The 12424-nt window shown below is 42.4% G+C and overlaps 1 protein-coding gene across 2 annotated transcripts in view; it reads left to right on the top strand.

Moving 5' to 3' along the window:
• ncanb (neurocan b) overlaps positions 1-12424 on the top strand; it is a 157067-nt gene that overhangs the window by 79605 nt on the left and 65038 nt on the right. For both annotated transcript variants that reach the window (XM_007570033.2, XM_007570032.2), the window contains exon 9: positions 1954-3108. In XM_007570033.2, coding sequence (XP_007570095.1) covers positions 1954-3108 — 1155 coding nt within the window. The remainder of the gene's footprint in view (positions 1-1953; positions 3109-12424) is intronic.

The following is a 12424-nucleotide window of genomic DNA, read 5'->3' as shown; positions in this document are numbered from 1 at the left end:
CAGCCTCCCACTTGAAGTACTCCAGCTGTTGAAGAACGTTCTTGTCAGTTGTAACTTTGGAAGAGCAAGAAACCTGTTCATGTTTGACTTGCAGGTGACGTTCTTTTTCCAACATGTTTTGCAGTCTTTGAATCTCCTCCTGCTGGGACTTGACTTCAGCCTGACATTCAATCCTTCTGTCTCTTTCCTCATGGAGTTCAAAATTCATTTTCTGCAGTTCTGTTTTAAGATCATCTACTTGCTTTGTCAAATATTTGACGTGTTGGCTAGTCTCTGCCACGTCTTCCACTGAGGGGGTGATCTTGAAGCAAGCAGAGGGTGTTGTTTCCTGCTTGACTTCTAATGATCTTGGACTCTCAAAGTGGCCGGAAGGACTTGATTCCCCCTGGATCTTTGATTCATCTTCCGGCTCAATGGGGCTGTCATCTTCAACAGGGAAAATGACAGCGTCGTAGTCGACTTGGATATTGAGGTCTACCATGTCGACCCATGAAAGCTTAGCTGGAAAAGCTTCATGTTCGCAAACAATCTGTTGCTGCTTCATATCTATATCGTAGTAACTTCTTGCTTCTCTGAACGTCGAACGTGCTCTGAAGGGTGATCTGTCGCGATAGAACTGTGGAACGGATCAGAGAAAACTGTCTGTGAGCTACATTCAAGAGAGAGATTCCCTTGTGATATCATAGAGTGATGACATCACTGCCGATGTCATTGATACCATTGGAACTGAACATTCTATCCACCTACTGCTGGGAGGCTTACTGGGGAAATTATTATGGGTCTTACTTCTGGTGACTAGAAGAAGTAACAGTATTTCATTGTAATTTATAGGGTTTTTGGCTAATCTATATTCATGATAGAAGTTACATCTCTTTTGTCGGTTGATACACTGCACAAACATTAGCATTTCACTGCTCCCCATTAGCATTAGCCTTTTCCCTAAAAATAGCTTTTATCTATTTTTCTTATTTATTAGTCACACTTAGTATACTGAATGGAGGAAGAAAATGTAAAACAACATGCTAGCGACAGCATTTAGGCTAATGTTAGCAATTTGGCCCATTTTAACTTGTACACTAATTTTAACATACAGAATGGAGTAAGTCCATGTTACTCAACATGTTTGTGACTCTCCACATGCTATTGAGTACATTGCAGCTTACTTTAGCATTGATGGTAATTTATAGCATCAGACGGGCACACTTTGGCAGGCCCCATTTAAATTTCTTCAGAAATGTTCTAGTATTTGTGTTTACTTTTCTGCATTCCTGTGTTAATTTTTGTTTATTTGCTGTTAGCAAACCTCGCTGTCAACGGTGATGGGTTGTTCAGACGAAACTTTATGATCAGTCACCTGTTCTACCATCCCTTTCTGTCACTTTGAAACTTATCTCTTCTCATTAGCGGTCCATTTTAAGTTGTTTTGCTACACCTTACCTTTTGTCTAAAGATGAACACTAGTTTCGATTTCAAAAATGTGTATCTTCAATGTGAAAAAATGTTGCGAAAGAAAAATTCCTTCAGACATTGGTAGTTTCCTGCTGCGGACAGCAGAACTGACATTAAAATAAATGAGTAAATACAAAACATTTTAATAAAAACTATCTCCAGCAGACATCTTGAATAAGTTGTGGTGAGGTGTTGAAAAGGAAACCAAGGATAGCAAAACTGTGCAAAATTGTCATAAAACATCTGTAAAGAAATGTGTTTCATTTGGTATTAGTCAGACTCCATTAAATTATAATTGTATCATTTTAAAATAGCAGTTTAACCTGAAACCTGGCATGGCTTGCCTCAATAAAGCCAAGCTTGTGCTAAGATGGTGTCATCTTTTCCTAATCATTGTAAAACTGTGATCTGTTTTTTTTGGCAATTACAAATCCATAAATTTACATCCTCACCAAGTGTTCGAATCATGTTAATCGCTTCTCCATGTCTCTGTCTTTCTTGCAGAATTTCTTCATTCTGATCCCATTGAGAATTCCTCACTTTACAAACATGTCAACAGATCTGGTCTTCAGGGTCCCAGGCAAGGCCATTTCCTTGCTTCCGTCTCCAATACTCACTTCCGCTGGCCGATTAAGTCAGAAAACGGTCACAAACGAGGTCGTCCTGCAAATATGGCCTACCTGGATGAGCAAGAATCTTGGGAGCCAAAAGAATCTAAAGCAGGACCTGTGGAGCTGATGACGCTGCCCGACTCCCTTCATCAGGAGAACCTGGAGAATTACTCGGGCGAAGGCAAAGATCAGGATCTAGAAGGCGCTTTGAGTGACAAAGGCAGAGCTGTGTCAGGAGAAGAGAAAGACGTGGAGGGAAGTGGAAATGGAAGCAGCTTTCCGGCTGGCTTTGAAATGAAAGTCAACACGCTGGCCAGCATCGATGTCAAACTAAGTCCCACGCCCAAAGCTTCACCCAAACCAAGCAGTTTCTTGGCAGTGGGAGAGTACACTACTCTGTCTCAGTGGCTGCTGGTTAATCAACCCACTGCCTCTCCTCAGGGTGCCATGGAGTCAGACACAGCTGAGGAGGCAAAGGGAGAGATACTTTATGTCCACAGACCGACTGAGATGCTCTCTCTGCCGTCTTCTTTGCAAACACAAGATGAGAGCAAAGAGACGGAGATGGCTTCCACACCTGCAGCTCTGCTGGAGGTACTGACATCTTCTGAAGTGACCACAGTGGAGCCTTTGGCCACAGAGCCACACAGAACAGACCCTGCCACCACAGTCATTATCTCAGAAAATACTTCAGACACCTCTTCTGCAGAGGAAGCATCTATATCCATTTCATGGGTTCAGGAAAAGCAGGAGAACATTAGTGTACTGGACCAGCAGAACCCTCTCCCAGTGACTCTGTTGCCTACCGAAGGAGCTCAAACTGGAGTCATTCAATTCCTCACCAAAGCCACAAACTCTGAAATTGGCCTGACAGGAATGGAATCCAGATCTGCAGTTACTGAATCTTTTGTTGTGGGAAGTGTCCGGACGCCTTCCACAGAGTTAAAACCGGAGGAGCTCAGAACCACAAAGGCCACAGGGGACAAGGACACAAGCAACCCGTTTGGCAGTTTGGTACCTGACTGGGCTTTCGGCCTCATCCCATCAGGTAAGTTCCTTTAACATTACCAGAAAATGAATGCATTGATAAAGTCACAGCTATAGGTGATTTGGCTTATAAATAGGAATTTCCATAAGTGGAAATTGCTGTGGAAATATGTTTTACCTCTCACTGAATTAATCTATTTTTGCGTTTGTCACTCTCAAATGTTCTCCGATTGTAAACACCCCTCGTTGAATCACATTTTGTGGTTGACATTTATATGATTACGCTCAATTATTAGAATCCACCAAACTGCCCACAAATCAAGATCTTACAGGTTTTAGTTTTGTGGTCATCATAGAATAACTGCAAACAACACATGCACAATCATGTTAGTCCACAAAGAACCAGAAACACGGTGGGTCTTATTTGTGTTCAATATTCAAAAACAAGAACGAGGCAAAAATTGAAACCATGGAAAAAGGTCCAAGGTGAAAACTACAGGTTGTTTTGGGTAAGTTTTTTTTTGTCTCTTAATAAATAAAACCATACTTTTGTTTGATATTAAAATTTATTTTAATTAGATGTCTAATATCTATCTGTGGCAAAAAAAAAAAAAATTAAAAAAAAGTAATAACAGAAGATATCCGGAAGGCTCTGTCTGTAGGGGACTTGATGAGAAGCGACGGATTAAAGCGCCAGCAGGATGTTATCATTGCTGCATGGACGCCATCTGACTTCAGAGTTTCTATCAAATGTCTCAAATTTAAAACATCCACTCCCCTGTTTCTTCCCCTGTGTCGCCTGTTGTTTCATTTTGCCAGTCCCCTGTGCTTCCTTGTCTAAAATGGATTTTTATTCAACCCTGGTTCTCGGTTAGTTTTTTTTTTTTTAGCCTTCTCCTTCTTTTTCTTTTCCTTTCTCTCACTCCCACGCTTTTACAGAAACAGCTGCAGACAGCGAGGCACTGCAGCGAGGTGAGACCAACTAGGTCTTAGGCAAGTAATTAGTGGGTCAGAGTGAGTGCAATTAGATGAACTGGGGAGCGATGGAGAACCTAGTGCCCGACAAATCAATGCAGACACAAACTACAAGATGGGACTTGTAATTGACTGCGGTCTCTTCTCATTTTCCAGTTTGCTCACGTTCACTCTGTCCCAGTTTTGGGTGCTGGCCTCAACTTTTTTTCTCTCACGCATTCGTTGTGCACCATGACAGGAATATTCTGGAGGAGGTGGGGGGGTTGTCTCTGTGCTCTTTTATTTCTTTAATTGGACTTGCTACTGTGGCAAAGTAGATGAACAAACATTGCTTTCTATAGTCACTTAGTTCCATCCATCCATTTTCTGTATACCCTTGTCCCTTAGTGGGGTCGGGAGGGCTACTGGTGCCTCTCTCCAGCTAACGTTCCGGGCGAGAGGCGGGGTTCACCCTGGACAGGTCACCAGTCTGTCGCAGGGCAACACAAAGACAGACAGGACACACAACCATGCACACACACTTTCACCTAGGGACAATTTAGAGAGGCCAATTAAACTGACAGTCATGTTTTTGGACTGTGGGAGGAAGCCGGAGTACCCAGAAAGAACCCACGCATGCACAGGGAGAACATGCAAACTCCCCGGGCTGGGAATCAAACCCAGAACCTTCTTGCTGCAAGGCAACAGCTCTACCAACTGCACCACTGTGCAGCAGCCAAAACGTTTTGACAACAGTTTTACTAGCCTACTACTGTGTTTGTTGTTTTAAAAAGTTGCTATATTGTTTTTGCATGATTTTATCTTCCACAGAGATGGTAATTTGCTGGGATTTGTAAGTCATTTATGTCCATGTTTTATCTACCAGAGTGCTGTATGTCATAGTAGTTTTTTTTTTTTTTTGCCTTTGTTGAGAATTGTGCTCGTGTTCACTGTGTGATTTGAAGCAGTGGACTCACCTGAATCCATTTAATATAGCAACAAGGGGATATTCTGATTACATCGTGGTCTCAACAGATCACCTCACAGCCGATCAAATAATAAAAGACCAAACACTGTTTGCTCCAGACTGAGTGCGTGCACTTAATATATTCTGTGTGCTTGCCGTCTAGTCTGACAGTGGCCCATTATGCAGCCATTTAATTTAGTGAATGTGTAAATATGTCAGATTGATTTGTTCGCCGAACACAAGCTAATTCATGTAGCTTCGTGTCTGAAGGTCATTTTCTGTCATTTATTACATCAAATCGTTGCCATGTCACTCCGCTGCTGGTTGCATAATAACATTTAATGAAATCAGTCAGGACAAGAGAATGTTTTTCTCCATCCAGCTCATGTTTCACTGGTGCCTCGCAGTTGGCAGGGAATAAGAAGCACAGCGCCACCTAGCTGGTGTTGTTTGCAGCTGTTGCTTTTTGGTGCGGCTGAAGTCGCAGCAGACAGAGAAGAGGGGAAGGGTAAGAGGACAGACCGCTCTTGGAGAAGAAGAAATGAGAGAGGTGAGCACGTCCTCAACAATGCTGTCTGTATGAGTACATACATCTTTTTAATCAATGATCAGAGATCACACTGACACACACAACTACAGAGACTATATTGCTTCTCTCCATCTTTGCCTTGTTCGTTTTTTTGTTGTTTTTTTTTCTGTTTCACATGTCATTCATTGTTATCAGGCCAGGCTCAGGCCCCTCTGTGCTCTGTTTGGCAGTATATTGCTTTTGATAAGACACTGGACTGTTACATAACTCCACATGAACCCTTTGCAATTCCCCAATGTGGTAGCCTCCAGCTAAAAGCAACACAAAGCAGTTCACACACACACACACGCACACACGCGCACGCATACATACGCACATTATCCAGCTAAATCTAAACAAAGAAGCACAAGTGAGGCAAGTTCACGCTGGATAAAAATTCAATAATTTATCTTTTGTGTCACACCATTAAAAACAAACACAGAAACACACTCAGAAAATGTCTTCATCCCTCATTTCATACCCTGCAAGGCGGCGCACACGTTTCGTTTCATATTTCTTTTGTAATAACTCTCTTGCTTTCATACTGTGCAACTCCCAACCCGAGATTTCACAAAGTTTTGTAAGAGTTAGTAAAAAAAATTACAGAATTGATTTCCAGTCTAAAACATGCTAGCCGTAATGGAAATTTACAGCAAGGAGGCTAGGCAGCGCTGACATCCAGCCCCTCTTGGGTGATGAAGCAACGCTGGGGCATATAGTATTATTGGCTATCTATCCAGCCTCTAAATTACTGATGCCAGTCTGATGCTCTGGCAAGCAGGGAACAGGATGCCTCTGAGTTATTGTCATCTTGACTAAAGCCTTGTCCCTGACTAAAGATGGATCAGACCCCTGGCAACATCAATAACACGGCAGCCAGCCCACAACCAAATTAGAGCACTAGATTTGGAGGAGAACAGCCCATATGATGAGTGTGTGTGTTTGTGTGTGTGTGTGTGTGTGTGTGTGTGCTGTGTGTGCATGTGACGGGGACAGCCTGTGGTGGCAAATTGTCAGATTGGGTCTGTGGATGGATGTTCAGTCTGTCTGTTGGGGACCTTGGGTAGGCTGTCTGCAGCAGAGCGAGGGCATGTTCTCAAAACTGCATATAGAAGTCTATTGATTTTTCTACTGTCTTTCTCCCTGTTGCTCCCGTCTTTATTCCCACTAACCCTCTTTTTCTCTCCCTATCCCCTACTTACTTTCCTTTTTATCTCCCATGCTTCTCTTATCCCTGACTTTTCCTTTTATTACTCCTCTGGTCATTGCTGAGGCAGCCCCTGGCATAATGTTTCGATAGCTCCCTGAACTCCAGCGTGCTACAACACGGCGCGGTCAATTCCCGTCGAACTGTAAATGTCCTCTGGACCCGTCGAACCTCGCCAGTCACCTCCCTGCTTAATCTGCCATTGTTCGCTCTGCTTCTCCTCAGCAAGTTTCTCTTATTCTTTCTTCTAATGGTGTAATTCCTCAATTTGTCCATATCAAACACTCTTGCTGAATCTAATCCGGTGCACTTGGCAGCCCCTTATTAAATGAGTGGGATTTGTAACAATGTACCCTTTAGGGACACCAGGTTCCATCATAGAGTGTGATGAAATGGATTTCCACACCACTGTGTGGTGAGAGAGAGAAAAGACTTTCTGTATCCCCTTGAACAGCAGAAAGGGTAGAAAGCAGTGACCGATCATACTGCAAACATGTTAATGACCAAGTGTTGGTGAGATTCTCATTGTCTGATTACCTTGAGTAAAAATATCAGTGCCAAAGTATATCCTCTCCGACTCACGGCCTGTTTTTGAGAAATATGGCTGAAAATAACATGCCAAAAATGAATTGAATGTGTCTCAAGAACTACAGAGTTTATTTTAATTGTTTTGGTATCAAAAAACACGAAACAGCAAAGGTAGGACTGAATTTATGCTTTTAGCTTCGTGAAATTAGCTATTCCTTTTTTCTTCTTTAGCTGCTGGTTCAGTGAATTTTGCACGTAGCGTGGTGACTCTGGCATTGTTGGAAACGGCAGAGCTTCGGCTTTACTGTGATAGATAGTTTGTGGGCACTGGGCCTCGATGCTCTGTCATTGTTACGTTTTTTACCGGATATGCCTCGTTAGCATCTAATTGCGTTTCTTTTTATCAAGCTGCTTAGTGTTCAAGCTGGGTGTTGTTGAGGTAGAAAATATTGTTTATATCATTTAGAAGAGCTTTTTCTCGATACGTGGATATGCAATATACCTATATTGATAAATGTATAGCATGTGTTTTTAAATGATCTTTTTGGGGCAAGCGCTGAGGACCCAAATTTGGGTCCTCTAGCGAAGGAGGCGAACTTTGAAACAAAAATCTAGGATTTTTTTTCTATCATTTTAAAACAAATTACAGCCAGATTTGTCTTTCTGTTGATAAGACTGCACAAAGCTAACCAACCTTTGGGTTAGGGGCCTTGCTTTGCTCCATGCAGCCAGGATAGACTTCAGTCACTCCTGCACTTTTTGTGGCATGTCATTAACAGGGCTCTAAACTGCAAAAACCACAGGAATGAAAATTTAAGCAGCTCTCACAACTTTTTAAATCTTGGTAGCTTTAGTTCATTTCAGTAAACTCCAAAAGAACTAATACTTAAGAATCGGTCCATTCCTGATCGATAATATTCTGTGTTAGCTTGTATTGTATGGTATGTTCATGGCACACGCAATTTCTGGTAAACTTCATAGCTTATTTGGCAAAAACTGCAAAGAAAACACAAGAGTCATGCGGTCAGCAACCGGATGTTACTACTGCCAGAAAAAATGAAGACGACAGGAAGTGGCAGGAGGATGGTGGCGCTGCATGTTTTTTAATTACTTATTGCCTTGACAAACTTATTCAGATGTAATTTCAATGGAAACGGTGAAATAACAAAATTGTGGGGTTTTTTTTTCAACATTTGCAGAATATCAGCAAAGTTTTGCTCACATTTGTAACGGGACGCAGTTACATACAGAGAGGGAGCTGCAGCAGGCAGTACACTCACAAACTCTCTGTGGGCATAGAGTACTTTATCATGAAAGATCATGTATTAACGAGCAATGTCACATTTTCTACACTTGTACTATTTTCAAAACACTAATCTATTTTGCACAAAACGACTTTGGTGTTCAAGGAGAGAGAAACTCCCCCCCAAACATTTCTGGTCTTCTGATGGAAAGTAGCCGTTATCTTTGCTCGGTGACATTTTGAACGAAAGTGTTCATTTAGGGATGTAAAAGTCAATGAAACTGTTATGTTTGTAAAGCTAATGAACCATCAGGATTTTCACTTAACGTTCTGCAGATAGTCAGAAAGGCAAACAAAAGCTATTTGGAATCGACTTTTCCTTATAGCATCATAAAGTGCTTTATTATCTTTGCTGCCACAACAAAACCTGGCGATCATTCTGCCTCCAGGAGTCTCATCACAGGAAGCTCTGTTTTTATTATTTATTTATTTATTTGGACTGCATGACCCAAAGCTGCTGTTATAGCAGAGGAATGACTGAACCGTTGTTCCACGTAGAAAACCTCCAGGTGCAATAAAAAATAAAATGCTATATTCTGAATATTTTCTCATTCTGTAGCCCTGTTATGATGTTTTGGAGGGCAAGGCATGTGCTAAATTAAATTCACTTCCTGGATTTCTTGAGCGAAAAACATGCTGTTAAACGATGTATTTTTTTTATTACTACACAGCCTAAGTTTATATCTTTTTTTTTTTTTACTTACCTCACTGAATGTTTCATACAAGCCAAGTATGAGAAACATTTTTCTCCTTTTTCTCGTAATTGTATCGGACTATTTAGATCAAACAATTCGCTGAGGGGGAAGAACAAAACATTCAGCCACACGGCAGATGAAGCCATCAGCCGTCTCCGGGTGGCTTCATCTCCACCTTTTTTTTTATAGCAGTCATTTTCATTTAAACACCTCCTTAAACCAGATAAAAGAAGACCTCTGCTGAGCCTTATGTCACCCCATTAAAATCTCAGCCTGCAGTTCAGTGAGAGAGGCCTTTTTATTTCTTTCCCCGTTATGAATCCCTTCGTGTCAGTGTTTACTGTCAGGTACAGCCTTGGGGCCCCCGATGGTGCGTGGAGTTTCATAAAGCGAAGAACAACATCACCTCTGTATGCCACCAATTGGGAGATTACGGGAGGGATGGATTGAAACAGATAGCTTGACAGCAAACTGTCAGACAGAATAAAATCCTCTGTGCGGATGTCATTGTGTGTGTGTGCAGACTGGGAAAGTCTAACCTGGTGAGGTTATGCAAGCATCACAATGGAGCATTGAGACTAAACCAGATTAAAGACCAGAAAATCCTTCCTGCAGGTGAAAGAATATTTCACTTTTCCACCTGCTGGTCCCTCAGGAGATCAGAGACGGGGAAACAAACTGAGATTTCAGATCACATTGCAAGTATGGTGCCCTGGAAAGTGTCCATGCCTCTTTTTCGCGCATTTTGTGACTTTATATGTCAGACCAACACAAAATAATAGATAACTGTGAAAGGGAGAGAAAAAGACATATAATTCTCTCTCTGACTTTTATGATCTCAGTCACTGAAGATGCACATCGGATTTGGACATCATGTGCAGTTGAAGTCCATCAAGTGGCCAAATAAATGATCAAAGTGTGGTAGTATGATGAGTTCAAGCTTGTCTTGCTAAAAATGCAAGTGCATAACTTTCAATTTCAGGATGCACAATGCTGGTAGAGGCAAAAAAAAAAAAAAGAAGAAGTTTCAAACTCCCGTATTCCTTCCACTTCACAAAAAAAAATGTGCCACTTCATTTTGGTATGTCACATAAAACGCCACTGTGACAAAATCTAAGAAAAAGCGGCATGAACAGCCTGAGCGACACTGTTCAATGTTGCATCTGACATACGAGAATCCAGGCGTGGTGAGCAATGGAGCGGATCTGAAGAGCTGGATCCTTGTGCTGCTATTCTGGGTCTATTTTTAAAGTTGTTGTCAGACAAATGTATATCCATCAACAGTTTAGTCAAAAACATGCGCCGAGGCTCGTGTCCTCGGAAATGGAGTCGGCTGCCATGAAGGTTAACGCTGAAATGTATGAGTCCAAATTGAGGTCGCTTTGAATCTATAGAGGAGTGTGAGGTGGGGAGTGTGAGTGCGCCCATCTGGAGTTTCTCACAGCTTTCAAAATCGCCCAAATGACTTCTCTCCCACTCAGGGCGCCGCGACGGCTGAGGCCTTTGGTGGTCCCGGGCATCAGTCAAAACGAATCATGCAGCCGCCAGCCCCCACAGCAGGTGGATGTGATGGACGGGGGGGGGGTCTCTCTGTGCTGATTATGACAGGCACGACCACTGATCTGTCCTCGCAGCACAGATTTGTGGGAAGGCAAGAACATGACAAGTAACAAAGGGAGGAAGGCCAAAATATGCAGAGATTATAGACGGCGTGTTGTGAATTATGAAAAATGTTGAGCTGTGCTGGAAAGTCTTTTTTCAGAGCTGCTACTGGCAGGAGCTCATTCACATTGTATAAGGTGGGTCGTTGTTAGGATTCAGACATGGATTGAAAGCCAATCTCTCTGTCTCCCCTGCTGTCAGGATACCTCAGGAGGTCAGTGAAGCTGGAATGCTGTGGATGTGTGTGTTTCCTTGGGAATGGGTATTCAGCAGCTCAGAAACTTTAAACCGTTTAACTGTGACGCTTCTGTTTATGGTCCTTTTGTTGAACTTTATGAAGTCGATGGAGATGGCAAAATTAATAAAATCTTTTCAGCCAAAGAGAGACTTATTAACCAGCTTTGAGTCAATCAGGGTCTCTCAAAAGGTCAGTAATGGGTTGTTATGAAAGAAAAATCTTTGTACCCCATAACCTATAGCCTGTTTTGTTTAAACCCCACAATTAAAGCGAATTAAGCAAATTAAGAAATCAAGCTCCAGATGTAAACCAGTGTGCTTCATTTAGCAGAAATTGATACAAACAATGGTATTGCACTCAGAAAGTAAGAAACCGAGCTAAATGTCGTAGTCTTCTACAAAATTTAAATGTGGGTTGGACACAGGCTTGCCTTCACAGCAACATTTCACTTCAACACAGACTCAAATATACCCTGCAAACACCAGGGGGAGGGGAGTGGTGCTCGACTGCTGGGCTCGGCCTTCGCCAGGGGACGTGGCGATGCGTTGGTGTTGGTTCTGTTCTCTGCATCTGTCTCTGTGCCTCTTTGGCCTGGGGGGCTGCTACTCCTACGCTTCACTGCTGACCTGCCTCTGTGCGGCTACTCTGTGGAGGCGCCAGGTGTCTTTCTGCCTGAGGCTGCAGCGAGCTCCAAGAGCCAAGACTACCTGCCCATGGCTGTTCTTTGTGCCGAGCGGCGCGAGCTACCATCCTCACCAGTGTAACTACCAAAAACCTTATCCACACACACACACACACACACACACACACGCACACACACACACACACACACACACCTACTCTGTATAAACACACGTACACACACATTCAAACTCACGCATTCGCACTTATTCACCCACACAAATAATCCAAAAGAGAGTATAGAGTTTGATCAAAGTGTTTAGATAAGGCCTTTGTCTGGATGGAGTATCCATCCATCCACCGATGGGTTTAAACTGACCACAAATTTTGCTTAAAATTTTATTAAAAAAAAAAAAAAAACATTAAAAGAAAAGACAAAAACATGGATGACTGGCGAAAGAGAAGGCATCTCAAACCTCTAAAGCAGCATTTCAAAGTTTGCTTCTTTTTCCCATGCATAGATTGGACAGTTTTTTAAGGTCTGTCCAATTATGGCATTTTGAAACCGCTTCAAATATTTGTGGAAAATAAAGTGGAAAGAGGCTGCATGAGGAAATAAGCTACTCCAGCAAAT

Source organism: Poecilia formosa, unplaced genomic scaffold (genome assembly GCF_000485575.1).
Source record: "Poecilia formosa unplaced genomic scaffold, Poecilia_formosa-5.1.2 Scaffold254, whole genome shotgun sequence".
Taxonomy (NCBI): Eukaryota; Metazoa; Chordata; class Actinopteri; order Cyprinodontiformes; family Poeciliidae; genus Poecilia; species Poecilia formosa.
This window is presented reverse-complemented; position numbering and strand designations above follow the sequence as displayed.